The sequence below is a fragment of the Carassius carassius genome, chromosome 1 (assembly GCF_963082965.1).
Source record: "Carassius carassius chromosome 1, fCarCar2.1, whole genome shotgun sequence".
NCBI lineage: Eukaryota > Metazoa > Chordata > Actinopteri > Cypriniformes > Cyprinidae > Carassius > Carassius carassius.
The window spans coordinates 24,278,251-24,300,351 of record NC_081755.1 but is presented as its reverse complement, the minus strand read 5'-3'; the positions used below and the strand labels follow the sequence as shown (position 1 = coordinate 24,300,351).

Below are 22,101 nucleotides of genomic sequence, written 5' to 3'. Positions count from 1 at the left end.
CACCGTGCCATAAGGCAAAAGTGATAACTAAGTGGCTCGGGGACCAGAATGTTGAAATTTTGGGTCCATGGCCTGGAAACTCCCCAGATCTTAATCCCATTTAAGAGATCTTGTGGTCAATCCTCAAGAGGCGGGTGGACAAACAAAAACCCACTAATTCTGACAAACTCCAAGAAGTGATTATGAAAGAATGGGTTGCTATCAGTCAGGATTTGGCCAGAAGTTGATTGAGAGCATGCCCAGTCGAATTGCAGAGGTCCTGAAAAAGAAGGGCCAACACTGCAAATACTGACTCTTTGCATAAATGTCATGTAATTGTCGTTAAAAGCCTTTGAAACGTATGAAGTGCTTGTAATTATATTTCAGTACATCACAGAAACAACTGAAACAAAGATCTAAAAGCAGTTTAGCAGCAAACTTTTTGAAAACTAATATTTATGTAATTCTCAAAACTTTTGGCCACGACTGTACTCCCATGTGGCCCATCTGATCATGCAGGCTCTCCAGCACCATAGCACGGAACTTAACAGGTAACACCAATTGGTAAGTTGTTTGATCATCCCACTGCCGTCGTCTGTACAGAATTCCATCTTTTAGTTCCAAGCGGTTCCACTCCCTCAGCAACAAGGAAATGTCTGGACATTCATACCTCACTGCGCGGCACGGCATTTGACCTTCTTCCAGGTGACTGATGACTTGGTTCAGAATCACATCTTCCCTTTGTTCACATTTCAGGTCTATGTCAGTTAAACCGGGTACTGCAGACTCATCTTCAGTCAGGTCTTGAGTAAAACAACCAGGAATTGCATCCTGCTCCATTGCCAGGGACCCCACTAGAGCATGAGGAGTTCCACATCCTTTCTGAACCAGATGCTTGTCCCACACAGCTTGTACAACAGCACAGTCCATGACAAAACCTTCATCTCCACCCAGATGCTTGGCGGCGAATTGCTGTATCCGTTTCTTTTGTGATACCATGTCATTGATCAACTCGCCATGGGGACGTCTTGATAACCCATCCGCATCTTGGTTTTTTTCCCTGATCTGTAGGTCAGATCAAAGGAGAAAGTAGCTAACGCTGACAGCCAACGATAACTTATGGCATCAAGCTTTGCGGAAGTTAGGATGTAAGTAAGAGGATTACTGTCAGTTATGACAGAGAAGTGATTGCCATACAAGTAGTCAGAGAATTTCTCGGTCACTGCCCACTTTAAAGCAAGAAACTCCAACTTATGGGCGGGGTATCAAGACTCACTTCTGGAAAGACCTCTACTGGCGAAAGCTATGGCTTTTTTTCTCCATCTTGCTCCTGATATAATACAGCGCCAAGACCTATGGTGCTCGCGTTTGTGTGGAGGATGTAAGGTAAGGTCGGGTCTGCAAACCCAAGCACAGGTGCACTAGTAAGTTCGGAGATAATTGTGGTGAATGCTTCATCACAAGCAGTTGTCCATCGGCTCCCAAATGACTCTTTTGGGTTAAAATAGCTTCCTTTCAACTCACTGTTCATAGTCTTACAATTCAGTGGGGCATAACCAGCAGTTAATTCATTTAGGGGTTTTACTATCTTGGAATAATCGCGGATGAACCGTCGATAGTATCCCAAAAATCCCAAGAATGATCTTAGCTCCTTTAAGTTCTTTGGTTTTGGCCAGGTCTTAAGAGCACTGATCTTTTCAGGATCTGTCTGGACTCCTGTCTCTGAAATTATGTGGCAAAGGTACCGGACTGAAGTTTGGAAGAACTTGCATTTTTCTGGGGATAACTTCAACCCATACTCTCTTAGTCTTCTCAGTTCCTTTAGAAGCCGTTCTTCATGCTCCTCCGGGGTCTGGGAAAACACTATTAAGTCATCAAGGAACACCAAGACCTCTGTGAGATGTAGATCCTCCATACACTTTTCCATTAATCGTTGGAATGTACTTGGTGCATTGGTAATTCCTTGAGGCATCCGATTAAATTCCCAAAATCCTAAGGGACAAGAGAAAGCGGTTTTGTACTTGTCAGACTCCTCCATTTCTATCTGGTAGTAACCAGACTTCAAGTCCAGGACAGAGAACCATTGAGAACCTGTCAAGGCTGAAAAAGACTCCTCAAGGTTCGGCAAAGCGTAGGAATCCTTCACAGTTTGTGAATTAAGCTTCCTGTAATCCACACATCGTCTTACGTCGCCATTCTTCTTACGTACGACTACGATTGGGGATGCAAAAGGAGACTCAGATTCCCGGATGACTCCTGACTCTTTTAACTCTTGCAAATGGCGTCTGACAGCAGCCAGGTCATGAGGATGGATAGGGCGTGCCCTTTGCTTACAGGGAGTTTCGTCAAACAGCTTGATGTGATGCTTTACTTTGGATGTTCGTACAAAATCAAGGTCATGTTGCGCAAAGACATCAGACATATCACTGAGCTTCTTACTGATCCTATCCCTCCACTCTTTGGGCAACGGTGAGTCGCCAAAGTCAAAAGTAATCACTGCTTTGGAACAGCTCTGACCAGCAGGTACAGATTTCACCTCGCGTTCTTGTGGGATGATACTCTCGATGGCATGCATTTCAGCAACCACAGCATTTGGCTGCAGGACTACATCCCGATCAGACTCATTCTGTAGCTGGATATTCAGCTTTTGCGTTGGAAACGATGGCACTTGAACTACACCTCTTCGGAAAAGAACACCTCCAGGAAGGGAAGAGTTTGATGGGGGCTCCAAAAGAACACATTCGTTATTGGTTAAGCACTCCACATTTGCTTTTCCACAAAGAGCAACTCTCTGCTGTGCTGGAATGACGACGGGCTCCTTGCTCTGTAGTCTCACCAGTCCAAGGCATCCATTGGCATTCTGTTTATGCCGTAATTCCAGAGTTTTAAGCACAGCACAGTACCCGTATCGTGGAGAATGGTTTTCAAGGATATTCAAGTCAGAACATTCAGTATACAGAGAATCAAGCGTATTCATTCCGATTAAGACTTGAGATTGTTTTTCAGATTTGAAGTCAGGAACGACTAGTGCCAGTGTGGAAATTTCAACCTCAGATCCGACCATGTCTTCTGGAAAAGTTATTGGAATTTCTACATATCCTTTGTATGGAACTGGCTGACCATTTGCTCCAGTGACCTCAAGCAGAAGATTCAGGGGCTTAATGGGATGATTAATCATACAAGCTTGGTAGAAGGACCAAGGAACTGTGGTCACCTGCGACCCTGTGTCAAGTAAGCAGTGACATTCAGTACCTGAAATATTGACTTGCGCTGTACACTTGGATCCGACCAGGCGATGAATACGGAATTTGTGGTGTGGAGTAGATTTGTCGTATGGGCCTGAGTTTATTCTGGGGGGACTACTTTTAGGTTCACTAGTTCCAGTTTGTCCCGCAACTGGAACTGTTAGGCGTTTAAAGAAGCTGTACCGACATGACTGTTCTCTTGATCCCACTCTTGTTGCGTCAACCGCAGTTCGTTCCTTTTCTTTTCAACTAGCCTGGGGTTCGGAGAATTTTCACACGTAACAGAGATGTGGCCATCTTCACCACATCATAAACAGTAACCAGGGCATGGTCTGGATTTCGTGACAGGATCACCAGTTGACTTGAACGCTTGTTTAGCAAACTCAGGAGTGGTGAAAGAGGGTGATGTCTTATGCTTGGGTTTGACAGTCTTTCTGGGCTTTGGAAGAGTCAATGAAGTTAACTGTTCCTTTAACTCAGCTATTTGCTTCTTCAACTCAGCAGTCTCAAACAACAACTTTGACTCGTGAGGGGATATGCTTGCAACGGCAGTATCTTGGCTATAAGCATGAGCAGATCTAGGTAATGTTTGTGGTTTCTGCTTAGAAGCACTGATGTGGCTTTTCATGCGCACCCATTTCGGTGCACTCTTGTCTTCTCTGGTTCTAAGGGAACGTAGTAAGTCTTGGAACTCGATAGGGTCGTCTCTACGAGTTTCAAGACGAAGCTCAGCAATAAGGATGTCATCCCAACAGCCTCTGGAAAACTGCCGCAGAAGATGATGGTTGGCCTCAGATGATTTAATCCCACCTCCTCTGACTGCCTTGCTCAGAGCAACTTGAAGCCTTTGGAGATAGCTAGATGCTTTCTCTCCCTCATTCTGAAATGTGTTCATGAATTTTGAGAACAACTCATCACCATCATCGATTGCACCATAAGCTGCATCAAGCACATTAAGGTAAGCTCTGGGAGAAGCACGGGGCCCTAAAGACTTGACAATATCAGTGGCAGGAGGTAAGAGACTCTCCATAATTCTCCTTACTCTTTGTAAGTCAGACACAGAAGGGTCATCAAAGAGTAATTCAACATTACAACGCCAAGTGTCATAATCAGATTCATTATTGGGCTGTGGAACTCTCCCTGAGAATGGACGGAGCCTAACTACAGCAGTGGATGGAATGGCTGCAGCGACTTCACTCTTAACTATATGCTCCACAACAACTTTCTGCACCTCAGCAGGATTGAGCTGAATGTGACTCATGGTACCTGACAACCGTTTTTCAGACCTTGGCAAGTCATCTTGATCAAGTGTTGGATCATTGAGACTCTGGACATTCCTCTTGGAGGCATTCTGCTCTTTAGTGGAATTTAACTCATCAAGCGCAGACTCATCTGCATCCACCTCATCTGGAATTAAGGAGCTTGAGATCTGAGAGAGTTCTTCTCGTAGCAGAGCGTTGAAGGATTTTCCACTTTGCTTAGCAATGGTTCTCAGGGTGAATAAGTAAGAGGTTGTGGCACCAAAACTCTCCTCACAAGAGTAGACACTGCTCAGGGCTCTTATCTGGTAAGTTAAGCTTGGGTCGCCTTTATCTGTGTAGCTAAGGGGTAGCAAGGGACTTATTGATTCAATAGCTGATCCATAGTTGTACTCTACAATGGAGTGGTCATGGTACTTGGACTCAGGATCGTTAATGGGAAGGACCCTTGTGATGGAACCATGACGTTTTAGAAGATCAAGGACCTCTTCATCCTCAAGAGTGTTAATTGGTCCACTTAATAGAAGAGCATTTGAAATTTTTATACTTTCCTTCTTTACTATTTCTATGTTCTCAAGGTCAATTACTTGCCACACTAATAAACTGATTTGAATGTCTCTTTCGTCTATTTTTGCTTTTTGGATGTTAAGTAGGAGTAAAGCTATTAATTACACCTCCTGGCTGGCTCGCCACTATTTATGTAGCACACGTGTCAATTAATATTGAACTTGTTACTAATATTCACTATAGGCCAGTAGGTTCGACTATGGAGGTGTAATAACGACAACACTGGTTAAATAATAAAGTAAATCTTTGTATTTAAATGAATGATTGGAAGTAATGGTTGATATTCAAAAAAATAAATAAAATTGAAATAAATTAAATAAACAATTTGTGACAATCTTTTGATCAATATCAAATCACAGTTATATGGATTAAATTCACAATCAATGAACAATTTCACTTGACTCTGTTCGTTCAATTAGTTGGATGTAACCTCTAGGCTATAAGAATATCCTAAAATACTACACCTTCAATATCAATATCAAAAACAACCCTATAAACAATAAATAAACAATAAATTCAAACGAATTGAACAAAATACAAACAAATAGTTCAGTAGACAGCAGTTCAATGAATCAGGTCAATGAAAGGTTGTTTGAAAAGTTCAGTTCAAGTTCGTTTAGAGGCTCAGATTCAAAAATTCATTTCGAAAGATTCAATCCAAAAGATTCGATTCAAAAGATTCAGTTCGGAGAATCCAAAGTTCCTTAGAATTGTAAAATGATTCTATAGTTTCAAAGAAAAATCTGTTGTGCAGAAAAATAAAATACTCTGAGCAGTCTTTCAAAAACAAAGCTCAGTCCTGTTTAGGAAAAAAAACTACCAGGCAATCAGAACTTTCCTACCCGAATCCACAGGTTTTTGATTTTATAATTTTTCTTGCACTCTTTAATAATTTCTGGTTAGTTTTAACAACTCCTTATTTAATTCCTTTTTATAATTAATTTGTTTAATTATAAAGGGTTACAGAGCGCAGATGGAGGAAAACAAAACTAGAGGTATTTCGTATTGCTTGGCGGGAAAGTAACCTATCATACAGAAAAGCATTAAAAACTGCTAGATCCGATCACTTTTCTTCTCTTTTAGAAGAAAACAAATATAACCCCAGGTATTTATTCAATACAGTGGCTAAATTAACGAAAAATAAAGCTTCAACAAGTGTTGACATTTCCCAACATCACAGCAGTAATGACTTTATGAACTACTTTACTTCTAAAGTCGATACTATTAGAGATAAAATTGTAACCATTCAGCCGTCAGCTACAGTATCACATTAGACAGTGCACTATAGACCCCCTGAGGAACAGTTCCACTCATTCTCTACTATAGGAGAGGAAGAATTGTATAAACTTGTTAAATCATCTAAACCAACAACATGTATGTTAGACCCTATACCATCTAAGCTCCTAAAAGAGGTGCTTCCAGAAGTCATAGATCCTCTTCTGACTATTATTAATTCCTCATTGTCATTAGGATATGTCCCAAAACCTTCAAACCCTCATCCACTGGCGGAGCCGGGGGGGTCTTGGGGGGTTCTAATATTTCTCTTAAAACTAAGTGGAACAATAATAATAATTATTTAGATATTTATTCGTACACTGAACCGAGAACCGTTTCTGACGGTTTCTAAAGGTGTTAATTATAGGACCTAAAAACTCTGCATGTAATAACCTAGAACACTGTCTAAGACTTGATGACTGCTCTGTCAATTCTTCGTCATCAGTTAGGAACCTAGGTGTGCTATTTTAATCTTTCCTTAGAAAGCCACGTTTCTAGCATTTGTAAAATTGCATTTTTCCATCTCAAAAATATATCTAAATTACGGCCTATGCTCTCAATGTCAAATGCAGTAATGTTAATCCATGCATTTATGACCTCAAGGTTAGATTATTGTAATGCTTTATTGGGTGGTTGTTCTGCACGCTTAGTAAACAAACTACAGCTAGTCCAAAATCCAGCAGCAAGAGTTCTTACTAGACCCAGGAAGTATGACCATATTAGCCCAGTCCTGTCAACACTGCACTGGCTCCCTATCAAACATTGTATAGATTTTAAAATATTGCTTATTACTTATAAAGCCCTGAATGGTTTAGCACCTCAGTATTTGAATGAGCTCCTTTTACATTATAATCCTCTACGTCCGCTACGTTCTCAAAACTCAGGCAATTTGATAATACCTAGAATATGAAAATCAACTGCGGGCCGCAGATCCTTTTCCTATTTGGCGCCTAAACTCTGGAATAACCTACCTAACATTGTTCGGGAGGCAGACACACTCTTGCAGTTTAAATCTAAACCTGGCTTACACATAACATACTAATATGCTTTTAATATCCAAATCCGTACAAGGATTTTTAGGCTGCATTAATTAGGTAAACCTGAACCGGGAACACTTCCCATACCACCTGATGTACTTGCTACATCATTAGAAGAATGGCATCTACGCTAATATTAGTCTGTTTCTCTCTTATCCCGAGGTCACTGCAGCCACCCGGATCCAGTACGTATCCAGACCAGATGGTGGATCAGCACCTAGAAAGGACCTCTACATCCCTGAAAGACAGCGGAGACCAGGACAACTAGAGCCCCAGATACAGATCCCCTGTAAAGACCTTGTCTCAGAGGACCACCAGGACAAGACCACAGGAAACAGATGATTCTTCTGCACAATCTGACTTTGCTGCAGCCTTGAATTGAACTACTGGTTTCATCTGGTCAGAGGAGAACTGGCCCCCCAACTGAGCCTGGTTTCTCCCAAGGTTTTTTTCTCCATTCTGTCACCGATGGAGTTTCGGTTCCTTGCCGCTGTCGCCTCTGGCTTGCTTAGTTGGGGTCACTTCATCTACAGCGATATCGTTGACTTTATTGCAAATAAATTCACAGACACTATTTAAACTGAAAAGAGATGACATCACTGAATTCAATGATGAACTGCCTTTAACTGTCATTTTGCATTATAGACACATTGTTTTCCTAATGAATGTTGTTCAGTTGCTTTGAAGCGATGTATTTTGTTTAAAGCGCTATATAAATAAAGGTGACTTTACTTGACTTGAAGGCTGTTACAAATTGTGAGCACCTTTAAATGTTTGTGTTTATCTTCTATATTAAGGTGCTGAATTTGTGTGTGTGTGTGTGTATTTACCAATATGTACTGAGACACTGGGGCACTGAAAGCTTCTTGTTCAGACATGTTACTGGTGTCACGCCACTGTTGACTGTTTCTTAACACGCACAAGGTACAAATCCATTCCCTACAAGCAAACACACACACATACAGGATGAATGTTCAACATACATACTTGCTAATTTAAAGATGTTCAATATGTTTTTCTCTCTCACCCAGGTGAGTCTCCGTGTACAGCTGGTAGGTGACAGTGTGAATGAAAAGCTCGTGGACACTCGTCACAACACACAAGATCTCCCTCAGAGTGACACACATAACACTCGTCATCATTTTTCTGGGCCATCTAGTCACAGGATGACATGACACAACATTTTATCACCATCACAGAAATAAGCTCAAATGCATTTGGCTCTTCTATCGTACAAACTTGTTTTGATGTATTGGAATCTAACCACAACAAGTATTTTTTTACTGCGAAAGGGGAAAAAATTGTAGTCCCAAGATTTTTTATTCTTTTTAAACATTGACATTTCCATAACCATGAAGGGAAAAGAAGAAAGGAACTCATAAATAAAAGTTTAGAACCAGTGAACCAGGAGCAAATGTAAAATGTAAAAAAATAAAAATGTAAAATAAAAATGTTATATTAATATAATATGTTTAGTGATTTTCATGAGTTTATTCTATGAAAATCATTTTAATTATCATGTACACTACAATGTACATTTGAGGTCAAAAGTTTACATTTCCCTTTCAGAATCTGCAAAATCATGGTGTTGTAAACTTTTGAACAGGGTCATTTTTTAAATTTCAACTATTATTTTCTTTTGTGGGCTATATGTAAACATCTTTTATTTGAAATATCTTACTCAGGTCAGTAGTAAAAAAGTAGATTCCTCTTAATTTAGTAAAATAATTAACATTTTGTAGATTCTGGGGGGGGGGGTAAACTTTTGAACTCAACTGTACACATTTAAAAGACTTAAGAGTTTAAGTTAATATCATAAATTATTTTTATGATGACTGCTTATGATAAAATATTTCAGGTAGAGATGTTTCTCACCATGTCTTCCTCTTTAGTGCTGCATTTCACACATTCACACAGAAGGGAATGGATGCGCAGAATCTCTTTCTAGAAATGACAAACAAACAAACAAATATATAATTTAATAATCATACTTTTTATATGCTATCGTTCCCATTTGTTACCTGGAGTAAAAAGTTGATTGTTTTTCCATGGCACAGTATATCTTTCTTCCAGAGTCCATCAGTGAGAGTCGGTTCCTGCTTTACAAATTCCTCCGGAGTGAACCATCTTTCCTCAGTACGTATACACTTCCCACGACTCCCTGCAACAAAACATAAACTTAAACACTTCCCACTCAAACCTTTAACAAAACAAACACGCTGCTGCACACAAATAACCTACCTGATGCGAACCTGTATTTGTACAGAGTCCCAGTGAGTGAAACACAGGTGACTGGTAAAGAAGGAGCCTGGAAAACAGACAGATCTGCCATGTCTTCTTCTTCCTCCTCCTCATCCTCAACTCTCCCTCTAAACTCTGTTCCTTCGCCCCTCCCTTCTTCAGCATCACTTTCCTCCATCAAACTAGAGATTGTTTCTAAATCTTGAGCAATAAAACATATTACTGCATTCAGAAAGACAGCAGAAAGCGTTTGAATGAGCGAGGATTATGGGTACTCACCTGCATTGATTCTCTTGTTAGAACTGACTGGAAACCTCTTATTCATGTTCTGCAGGAAGAAACAAAGTTACTAAATTAATGTCAAATGAAAAACAGAGTAAAAGCAAAGCCTGCACATAGAGAGACAAAGTACTGTTTGAACACAGGTTTTCTTTCTATTCCTCCTCTGTGGACACTGAAGATGCCCCTCCTGAAAAAAAAAAAGAAAATTAAGTGATCACACGTATATCAGGGGTCTGCTCTATTTAGTATAACTACATATTTACCTTATTTTATCAACTTTAAGGGTTGATACTAGGGCTGGGTACTGACAAATATTTCACATTTTGATTAGATTTTGTGGCAAGGGGGGGGCGTGGTTTAGCGAACCCTGCAGCGGGGGAGAGGGTCAGGAGACGCGCGGTGAGTGAGTGGGTTAAGCGCAAATAACGAACACCTGTCTCTTGTTGCAGTAATTGGCGTGGAGAGAGTATAAAACACCAGAAGAAACAGGAGTGGGAGAGAGAGAGAAGGACTACTGGCTGCTACCTGTGGACTGGATTTATGTTGATTGTTTTGTCCACTTTTTGTTTGAAAATTTATAAATAAACAGTCAGTAGTCACAGCCGACCCTGCCGTCTTCCTTCCTACATAACGAACATTGTTACAGATTTATATTCAAAAGTGTACAATTTTATTCTAATTTCGGATTGAATCTTGATTATTTTGGCTATATATCAGGTACAGTACATGGCAAATTTTATTTTTAAGAAAATAAAAAAATAATTTTTATTATCAAACTAATGTTGTAAAATATACATGAGAGTTGGTAGAACATTATAATAATGTAGGTTAAAATGACTAATTTGTATACAAACACTTAAATTATACTCAAATAATTGTTTATAATACTGAACTTGTAATACTAACTTGACATTACATAATTATATTTCTACGCTAATAATAAAAAGTATATATATATATATATATATATATATATATATATATATATCCCTTGTGGATTGTTCAAATTCACTACCCTTTCGAGTTGTTCGGGATGAAAACATCCACTCAAACTGCTGTAAAAATGTATCAGATTCATATTATTTTTCAATTTTTTTTGCATAAATCTGTTAATCAACCTCAGTCCTGATCAAAACTACCAAATGTTTTTAAAAAAATCCAAGATTTTAACTCTTTAATTGCCAAGTTCATAAATGATGTCACTGATTTGGGGTGGAAAAAAACACAAAATGACTTATTTTCAATATAAATAAAACCACATACAATCAAGAATGCATGATTATATGGTGTCATGGCTTTGCAATCAAAAAATGTCATTATAATGAAAGTCAATGGGGCAAAAACAGCCACCAACAGCAAATTAGGGAGAAAAAATTTAAATCTAATGCTGCACAAAAACTAACAATGCATCAATGCGCCAATCTTGTTACTAATCTTTGACATGCCCAAGACTGTGATAAAAGGTAAAAAAAAATCCAGTCCACAATCACTTTTTATATTGAAAATATGTAATTTTGTGTGGTTTTTTCCCCAAATCAGTGACATCATTTATGAACTTGGTAATTAAAAAGTTAAAATCTTGGAATTTTTTTTTTTTTTTAAATTTGGTAGTTTTGATCAGGACTGAGGTTGATTAATAGATTTATTCCAAAAAAAATTGAAACAAATATTTATCTGATACATTTTTACAGCAGTTTAATTTAGTGGCTGTTTTCATCCACGAACATCCCGAAAGGGTAGTGAATTTGCCCACAGTGTACCGTTGAGTTTTTGAAAAATTTCAAAGCATTTTCCCAAAATATGGGTCAAAATAACATTTGTCACCAAAAATCATTCCATTAGCTCAAACACAGAGAAAGTTGTGGCCAAAATAAGACTCAACTTTACCCCCTAGTGGACGAAAACGTCCCCAACAACGCAAAACAAACTTGATGGATTTATACAAAGTAGGCCTTAAATTTACGAATCAAGAAAGTTCAACAATCAAGAAAATTTGAAATGCAAAAATCTAAAAAACTAATGTGTTTTACCCAGCCCTAGCCAATACAAAAATATGTGCTGTACTACTGTTGCTTTGTATTAGAAGCACATTCCTGCTATAGGCTAAGTTCCTAGAGCTGAAAAGGTGTGAATGTATTCATACCCCTTAATTCTTTTCATGTTTTGTTATATTGCTGGCCTTATGTTTAACGAAAGTTTAACATCAAACTACACTCCATACACCTTAATGACAAAGCAAAAAAATAATTGTCAATTTCGTAAATTTATGAAAAAAAAAATTAATAAGTACATTGCATATATCAACTCAGTACTTAGTTGAAGAACCTTTACAGCCTCAAGTCTTTTTGGGTATGACATGACAAGCTTTGCACATTTGCACTTGGCAATTATCTGCTATTCTCCTCCTCACCTGTTCACCTATCAAGCTCTGATTGGACAGAGATGGATGCACATTTTCAGGTTTTTACAGAAATATTTGATTGGCTTCGAGCCCAGGCTGTGGTTGGGCCACTCAAGGCCATTCTAAATTAGTTTTCATTAAGCCTATCTCAATATTTTGGTGCATTGAGCTTTTCTTCTACTCTGATGAGTCCCTAAGTCCCTGCCACTGAAAGACAGCCCCACCGCATGAAGCTGCTACCATAACACTTCACTTTTGGGATGGTACTCTGCAGGTGATGAGCAGTGCCTTCTTCCCTCCTAACATGATGTTTGAAAATGAGATTAATCCGATCAGAGAATCTTGTTTCTCACAATCTAAAGGGACCTTTAGGTGTTGTTTTTTTTTTCCAAATGCCAAAGGTATTTTTATCTGTCTTCACTGAGGACAGGATTGAGTCTTGCCACATCACCATAAAGCTCAGATCGGTAGAGTGTGGCAGTGATGTTTGTCCTGTAGGTTTCTCCAATCTCCACATATGATTATGGAGCTCGACTAGAGCGACCATCAGGTTCTTGATCACCACACTAACCAAAGTCCTTCTCCATCAACTGCTCATTTTGACCAGGCAAGTTCTAGGAAGAGTCCTGGTTGTTTCAGACTTAATCCATTTCACGAGTTCACGCCTACATGTAATTAGCTGAAGTACGATAATGCATATTTGGTGTGATGTCCAGGAAAGGGCTCCTAGAGTAGCCCCCTCCCCATATAAGTGTAAAATCAACTTGAAGTGAGGAGACGGGGTGGAGGAATGATGCTGATAAACCATCATTGGATAGAGGTAAGTCAGCTGTATTTATACTATGGTGTTGATAAACTTGAGTGCGCTCCACCGGTGTTAATTAGATTAAATATCTGATGCGCTCCTCCTGAACCTCGTTAATTGTAAAGATACATCTTCTGATGCAAAACTAGGGCACATCATCAGTGATTTTACCAGTGGTCATCGGGTTTTTCTGATCTTTCAAACATCAGACACCCTCGCACAGGTGACCCAGCTGAGGTTGATCAGGCCTCTGCTTGTGCCCTAGCATCTCTTGACCACGGATCTGCCCTCTTTAACCAGAGCCACCTAAAGGCTTTTTCTGCCACCTCGGTGCTATTATAGATGGCCATAGATGGCCCTTCTCCTCCTCTCTCCAGTAATGCAGAGTGCAGTATAAGCTCTGCAGAGAGACTGTCCTGCAAAGCCTCTGCATCCAGCTTCCACTGGCAAGCACCTAGACTTCCAGGCTTTCCTGTGGCAGTGGCTGACAAAACTGTTGTACTTCTTCTCCTTCTGCTCAAAGGCCTCCTTTATGCTCTCTTCCCACGGCAATGTAAACTCCAGCATGATGAGACTCTTCATTGCCTCTTAGAGCAGGACAATATCAGGCCTGTGGGTCATTTCAGTGACATGCTGCGGGAACTTCAGTTGACTGCCCACATCCGCTGACAGCTGCCAGTTCCTCTGGCCACTGTTCCCACTAGGACTCTATGGCGTAGCTGTGATTCTGTTTGATCCACTGCTACCTCTGCTCTCCACTTCCTGCCAGTCCTGACTTCTACCCCAGCTCCAGAGTCCTTGAGGTCTGATGACTCACAGAGTTGCAGCACCTTTCTTGCAAGTGATACCTTGAACTCCTTCTGAATGGATTTTAAATGCAGTGTAAGCTTGCCTGAGTTCCCATATAGGGCGATGCTGCTCAACCTCCTTGGTAGTCCTAACCATCTTCTCAGGTAGCCGCTAACTCTTCTTTCCAGATCTGAGATCATAGTGATCGGAAACTCATAGAGGAGCAATGGCCACAGTATCCTTGGCAGAATCCAATGTTGATAAATCCACGCCTTGAATTTTCCTGGAAGGCCTGACTTGTCAACGTCCTTGAGCCATCCTTCCAGCTCCTTACAAGTGCTCTTGATGGAGGCTGTGTCCCTGAGGTTGCTGTCAAAGAACTTCCCCAAGCTCTTGATTGGCTTCTCGCAGATGATAGGAATTGGTGTTCCTGCGATGGAGAATTGAAAAATGCCCACCGCCCTTTTTTAAGACCAAGGATCTTGATTTTGCTGGTTTAAATGACATCCTGGTCCATCCCATCACCCTCTCCAGCCCCACCAGGATCTACCTGCCTCCAGGCACTGACTTGGTGGTCCCTGTCAGATCGTCCATGAAGGTGCTAATTGGCGGTTGGTGGATCCCATACTTAGATTTGGGACTTCTTCATTTCTTAGACAGATATGTTCTAAAAATTACGAGTGTATATCTTGCAAATCTGACCTTATAATTCGCAACTGCGAGCTTATATCACAAAATAAAAAAAGTCAGAATTGCCAGTTTATATCAATATCATGTGAGTTTGTATCAGGCAATTTTGAGAAAAAAAGTTTACAGTTTGCGAATAGTTAGAATTGCTAATTATTTTTTTATATTCAGTGGTGGAAAAAAAGTATTTGTGCCTTGTACTTTAAGTTTAAAGCAAAACCAAGGACATTTCCAAATCCTTGTTTTTAACGAAGATCCCCCTTGAATCCCAACATTCTGTAAGTGCTTGCATTATTTACCTCTATGAGTTTCTTAAGTGTAATGTTTCTGCAGCGGATGCTGGATTTCCAGTTTTTGCACTTTTCCTTCCCCGCAACCTTCTCAAAATCAGCTGGGGTGAACCAGCGTCCATGGGACAAAATACATTTCTCCCCTACAGAAGACAAGGAAAGTATGCATTCAGACCAAACAATCTGCACATAAATAGTATAATAAATAATACTGTAATAAAATTAAGAAAAAATATAACAAAAACTCAGTGATGATGAACCTCTGGACAGTTTGTCCCGATAGAGAGTGCCTTCTTTATTCCCACAGGTTACAGGCAGCTGAGCTTCATGAACAGGCAACGTCAAAATTTCTTTCTTGACAGGAGATGCTGAGAGAGAGAGAGAGAGAAGATGACAGAATCAGGAGAGAGTGAAAATACAGGAATAGGTATTAGGTACAATATTATTTTAGTATTATTTTTACTTTATTATATAAAGTTTTATATTTTCTTAATTAAAATTTTAGGTAAATATTTTGTAATTAGTTTTTTTTTCAGTTTTGTCTTGAACTGCATGTGGATGAGTACATTTTCAAAAACAAATTAATTTTGAGGCAAACTTACCTTTAAGGTGATGATAAACTGGGCAACTTTTTTAAGCAATTATGCTGGACAACTTGGCAAAACAAGGTTGCTTGGGCACTTTGTAGCGTCTGGACCAATCAGACATACAATTTTTCATTTGATTTAACAAATCAATTATTCATTAGATCAACAAATGATCACCAAACCCTCAGCCAATAAACATACAAGGTGCCAGAATGTCTGCGAATGACTCCAGACCCCTGGTTACCATGGGAACCATGACACCTCAGCAAGACAGAGACAACTGCTATTCAGTTGTTAAGTGATGACGTAAGAAGCGCTGTTTCCGGGTCCAAGCCTCAACTCGCTTCACTTGAGAATATGACCTCAGCATTTATGAGCACTGTTTATTCATATTAATAATTTAAGCTAAACGCTTTCAAACTTACGGTATACACTACAGTCTCTGTGCTCACAGCGTCCCAAACACAAATAATTTTTATATATTTTTTTTTATATTTAGATTTTCATTGTCTGCCTATCTTGGACTTCGGTATGGAGTTAAAGGTTAATATTATAACTTTTTCGCTAGTATTCTATCACATTGTGAGTTTATATTAGCACCTTTTGTTGTTTTCTCGTGGTAACTGATAGAGCGTTTGGACACGGAAGCATTGCTATGTGACGTCAGACTTAACAAGCAAATTGTCAATATCTCTGACTGTCGTCGATACATGATTGTAACGAATGCACACGGGTAACGAGAGATCCAATTGCAGTGTTTTAATGGGGTAGTCCAAAATCAAAATCCAAAAACAGGCAAGAGGTCAACAAGAAAAGCAGTCAAGAAACATGAAAAAACACAAGGGAACAAGAGAAAGCCGGGTAACGGAAAACAAGGACTCCATGAAACAGATAGAAACAGACTGGTTTATATAGACAGGTGAAAACCATGAAAGTGGAGACAGCTGAGTGCAATTAACAAGTGTGCAATTAACCGTGATGAAAGAGACAAAGGCTTTGTGGGAAATGTAGTGCCTGCAGTGGGGTGATTATGTGAAAGTGAGACCACTAGTGGACACCCAGGGAAACACAGTTCAGACACTGTGACAATGATACTATCGTCTGTCGGCACAACCCTACTTGTGATAGAACTACTCATTCATGTAATTTTACCTATTTGTAATCTTACCATGTTTGGTATCTATGAATTCGCTTCTGATGATCTAAACGAGAGTGTGTAATATATATTGATACCTATGCAACATATTAGTGTTCTTAGAATTCTTACTAGTTTGTATATCAACTTCTGATCCAGTTCCATATGCAAATTACCAGGCTTTCCCACAAAGGGTTGTACTCCGCTTGGAATTTTAGCCTTTCTCAAATGAAAGGCTGAACCGTCTTAGATTTTAAAAAGGTCCACAAACAGTTCCGCCCTCTCTCTTTCGATCTGCTTTCCTTTGTTCTACTAAGAGTATGAGCTAGAAGTCTCTTGGACCCCTAAGTCTGTGCCAGGCCTTGCGCCTTGATTTTTCCATTCACCGAAGATCTTAGGATCTCAGCTGATGTCTCTCTTAGTTCGTTTCACTTTCCACTGGGAAGAGACTCCCAATCACCATCGAGTCAGGATACCTTTGGATTTCATCATTCTTCAGAACCGGAAGAACGTGATCGCGACTCCTACACCACTGAACCTCCAAACCAACAAGACTTTGCATCAAGATGCACATTCCAGGCCAAGGAAATGCAAGTATCATACATTTAACTAAACAAAACAGAGGTTTAGTATAAGCTGTAGACCCTGTTATAAAGAGCGCTGATGGTTTTACGCAGGCGCAGGTGGTTAACTGACTCTTTTCATAGCTTCATTCTCCGGTTTCCTAATTGTATCATTTATCAAATCTCATTTGCGCTTTACCTTGTATGAGTGATTGTATGTATGTTTGTTTGTTTGTTTGACTAGTTTGAGTTAGTGTTTAGTTAATAAAAATCTTGTGCACAAATTACATGAGTTTCTGATTCTGCCTTACAAATCAATGTCCCTTGACGATTCTGATTTTGCTACATGCTCTTATGCATTAATACTGTATGAAAATATTTTATCTGCAATTATCTGAAATAAAATGTTTTTTAATGTTTTATATTATTTTGGTTTACTTTATTGCAAATGACAAAAAAGCTTTTTGTATGGTTTAGTTTGAGTGTTATTTAACCCCGATGAGTACTTGCATCTGCTGTAGTTCAGGGACTCACATAATGAGGGTTTTGTGTCTGTTTTCCTCCGCTTGGGTGTGGAAGTAGAGAAAAGGCCAGGATCATCACTATCCTCACTACTTCTATCATCTTTTCTTCTCTCTCTTGTGTAGCTCTTGTCCTCTCCTTTCTCTACTTTTCCTTTACTCTCTTCCTCCTCTTTCAGTGTCTCAACATCCGGAGGTTTTTCAAAGAGATTGAAAGTGCCTGGGACAAATAATAAATACAATTTACTGCACATATGAACCCATTCTTGCTTTATCATTGCACAGTAATCTATCATAGCAGCTTGTGCCTCTAGATAACAAAACATAGAGCTAATAATAATTAAAACTACTGACTGTCCAGCAGACTGCTTCTGCTTTTGATGTTTTTTTTTATTTATTTTGTATTCTTATCGTTAAGGTTTACATTATTGAAAGTAACAAAAATGTCTTTATGGTTTTATTTTTAGTGTTAAATAAACTATAACCCTGATGAGAACTTGGATCCCCTGTAGTTCAGGGACTCACAGAATGAGGGTTTTGTGTCTGGTTTCCTCAGCTTAGGTGTGAAAGCAGAGAAAAAACGAGTATCAACATTATCCTCACTAGTTCTATCACCTTTTTCTCTCTTTTCAGTGAAGCTCTTCTCCTGTCCTTTCTTTGCTTTTCCTTTTCTCCCTATAACTAGGACAAAGAAAAGAATAAAAATTAACTGTACATACTGTATGAAACCGTTCTTGCTTTATCATTGCATAGTAATGTATCATAGCAGCTTGTGCCTCTAGATAACAAAACATAAAGCTAATAAAAGAGAAAACCACAAACTGTCCAGCAGATTGTTTCTGAGGATGCGTAGCGTTGGGTACAGCTTCAGGATATGATCTTCAAACACACAGCACCAGAACTGATTTATGTCCTGAGGTCTATTCTTCTCCAACCAGTCCAGGACCTCATAAAAGCACTTCTCCTTCTGCTCACCAGAACGCATCTTTATCACAGTCTACAGACAAAAACAGAGAGAAGGACATAAAGGAAGATGGAAGTAGATCAGACGTCTTATGCATAAATATGCAAAACAATGACACACTTTGAAACAACTTTTCAAAAAAGTATAGTGGAGGTCAGTAGCATGCACAGACCTCTGGAGGGGCAGGGGCGAAATGCCGTTACGAGGGCACAATTGTGGACCGGGGGGATGAGGAGCTGGGGGGCTTTGGTGGGTGATGGCTGGGGGAGATGGGTAGGGTGTATTGTTGTTTGGGTGGGTGATATGGCAAACATGTCATTTATGTTTTTATTTTTTAAATATCATGATTTTATTTTGATTGTTTGTCATGTTAGTTTTTCTATTTTTGCAAGCTGTTTGAGCATCAGAGCCAAACTAATAACCCTATAATAAAGTCAAAGCTTGTTACATTAAGGTAACAAAATATGAAAAATTATGGATATTTAGGCCAAAGTGGGAAAACATAAAAATGTTTGTCATTATTTTAACTTTGTTATTAAAAAATTAAAATAACAAATAGAACAAATAGAACAAAGATACACATGACAAATATACATAATACACAAATAAATATAAACAGTGTTTTATTTTCAGGTACAATAGTATTTAGCAGGAGCATTCATAAAAAATTATGAATTCATGAATTGAATTCATTAATTTAATTCATGTGTGGGTTTTGAGGTGAATGTGTAGTTGCCAGTCACTGCACCAGTGTGGATATTTACTGTACTTAGTAATCAAAGATTCTAGCCTATATCTTGGAATATATGACCCAAATAAAAATTTTCATTATATATTGTCATCTGGACAAGTAAGTTAAAAATCTGCCACGCTTTGTTCTGACCAACTGAGGAAAAAAGTATTACAATAAATCATGCTACCAATGGTGATTTAATCTAACGATTGTTTAGCTCATATCACATCAAACCCTGCAAATTATTATTATTGTTATACTTATTAATGTTAACAACATCAGCATTGCGTGACTATGAGTATAGTGTGTGCTAGCATTTAGATTTTAATTCCTGTAAAGTCTAATCTCTAATTGTCGCATCATTCGAATTTCATGTTAAGACATTCTTTTAACCCAAAAAGCAAACTATGCTACCATCGAACTGGTTGTCTTTAAAATACACATTTTGTGTAAACCCAGGCTATCTGTAATCAGACGCACATTTAAAACTGGAATATCATTTAATTTATTTCACATGTTTTTCATATAATCTTTCTTGATTACGATCCGCCATCAATTTTTTTTTTTTTTTTTTGACATTTAATTATTCCATTTGCTGTGGGAATAGGCTATAATTAAATGATCCACCACCTGCAGGATCCTTACATGCGATAGTAGCCAGGACAACTTCTTTATGGTTATAGGCATGACGTAACAATGCAGTGCAATGCTCAAATTTCCCGCGAAAACCTTCCTGTACCACTCAAATTAGAAAACATTAAGCAGATTTAAATATGTGCAAACATATTAGGATATTTGTATGCTTTAGTTACATACAGCTCCTTTAAATAAGAAACCCATGACGTAGATATGCATATGCGAAAGGTAATGTTATTGGGATATATTGGATAATAATATCGCATATATGTTGGGGTGTAATTTTTTTTCAATGTAAACAGTCACAACAGTTATATTACACTATTTACACATTTATGATCACTTAACCCAATTCCTGCCCCTATACCTAACATTTGTCAATAAAACACAAGATATAACAGGCAGAACTACCGTCATAATGTATTCAAAGTGTATTAAGATTAATATCCACCGTAAAGCTCATCCTGTGTGCTGCCGTCTGTCTGCACGCAAATTCCCGCCTTTGAACCAACAAGGAGGATGTTCGTCCCATTCAAAGGTTACCGGTCGAATACCAAGACCTGGCTGTGGCTTTCAGCAAGACTAAAGACACGCAACTTCCTTCTCATTGCACTAGTGATTGTGCCATCGAGCTCATCCCCGGGGTAGTTCTAACCAGAGGTAGAGTTTTCACCCTAACTCAGCTCGAATCTGAGGCCATGAGGACCTACACTGAGGAGGAACTAGCAAAGGGCTTCATCAGACCATCCACCTCTCCTGCTTCAGCGGTATTCTTCTTTGTGAAACAGAAGGACGGAGGATTATGGCCCTGCACTGACTATCGTCACTTGAATGAGATCACAGTAAAGTTTAGCTACCCACTTCCATTAGTTCCAGCCGCTCTTGAACAGCTTCAATCCGCCAAGTACTTTACCAAACTCTATCTACGCAACGCATTCAACCTAATTCACATTCAGGAGGGGGACAAATGGAAGACTGCTTTTTCTACCAACCACTGGGCACTATGAATTCCTTGTTATGTTGTTCGGGCTCACCAATAGTCCGTCTGTGTTTCAAGCATTCTTCAATGATGTGTTCCTGGACATGTTTAATCAGTGGTTGATTGTATACATCGATGACATACTGATATATTATGACATGCTTGAGTCTCATGTGCAACATGTACGAACAGTTCTACAGCGCCTGATTAAGCACCAACTGTATGCCAAAAAATTCAGTTTCATCAAACCCAGACTTTATTCCATCTTCACTGCAGAAGGGGGGGCGGTAAATGAGAAGAAGGTTGAGTCTGTTCTCAGTTGAACGCTGCCTAGGACCATCAAGGAGCTGCAGCATTTCCTGGGGTTTGCCAACTTCTACAGGCAGTTCATATGCAACTTCAGCAATATAGCCACACCATTTACAATGTTGGAGACCTCAAACAGAAAGCACAAAGCCTGTCTTTAAATTTAATTTTGTTTTGTATTAATTGTATCTTAATTTTAATCAAGGTTTCATCAACCAATTGTCTGGATTTAATAAGAAGTAAATAGAAAATAGATAACCATGATACGAAGGAGCCGGTGTGAACCTGGAGTTTGTCTCATGAATGAACATAAACTCAGCGTATAGCCTGCTTGCATCACAGACCCGACACATAGGCTATATATAAAGCTTGAAATGTCTACTTTTAAACAAAACAATTCAAAACGAAAGAAAACAGACTGCTCTCCCTCCCGTATTTTTAATTTTGCCAGTTCGTTGTGACAGCTTTTAGGTGCCCTTAAATGTTACATGAATGCATCAGCACTGAAAACATAGAGATTTTTTTTTCTTTTGGGGGCATTTTGTTTGTTTTCAGACTTTCTCATTTGCCTGCACGAGGACGCTGTTATTAATAAAGCTGCGAGTAGGTCTACACATTGGATTCACGTTTATTATAATAGGCTATTTAAAAAAATACCCCAGTTTTTATGCCAGTCGTATCAATTTTATTGAAAACCCCTTCCATGTGGATGTGTCCTCCCTCACGCCAACCATCACACAGCTCTGCCCTGGTAATCGTGCTGCTCTGGAGAGTGAAATAATTGAGCTGCAAACAAATAACATTCTCCAAGTTGAACTCA

The 22,101-nt window shown here is 39.1% G+C and overlaps 1 protein-coding gene across 1 annotated transcript in view; it reads right to left on the bottom strand.

Moving 5' to 3' along the window:
- The window catches only part of LOC132116059 (uncharacterized), a 46,570-nt gene that overhangs the window by 16,964 nt on the left and 7,505 nt on the right, over positions 1-22,101 (bottom strand). Inside the window, exons 2-14 of the mRNA XM_059525034.1 lie at positions 18,486-18,660; positions 18,189-18,344; positions 17,596-17,883; positions 15,118-15,225; positions 14,867-15,000; positions 10,016-10,072; positions 9,883-9,931; positions 9,772-9,804; positions 9,604-9,723; positions 9,384-9,523; positions 9,238-9,306; positions 8,390-8,517; positions 8,193-8,301 (exon numbers count right to left, since the gene is read on the bottom strand). Of these exons, the coding sequence (XP_059381017.1) occupies positions 8,193-8,301; positions 8,390-8,517; positions 9,238-9,306; positions 9,384-9,523; positions 9,604-9,723; positions 9,772-9,804; positions 9,883-9,931; positions 10,016-10,072; positions 14,867-15,000; positions 15,118-15,225; positions 17,596-17,883; positions 18,189-18,344; positions 18,486-18,660 (1,566 nt within the window). The remainder of the gene's footprint in view (positions 1-8,192; positions 8,302-8,389; positions 8,518-9,237; positions 9,307-9,383; positions 9,524-9,603; positions 9,724-9,771; positions 9,805-9,882; positions 9,932-10,015; positions 10,073-14,866; positions 15,001-15,117; positions 15,226-17,595; positions 17,884-18,188; positions 18,345-18,485; positions 18,661-22,101) is intronic.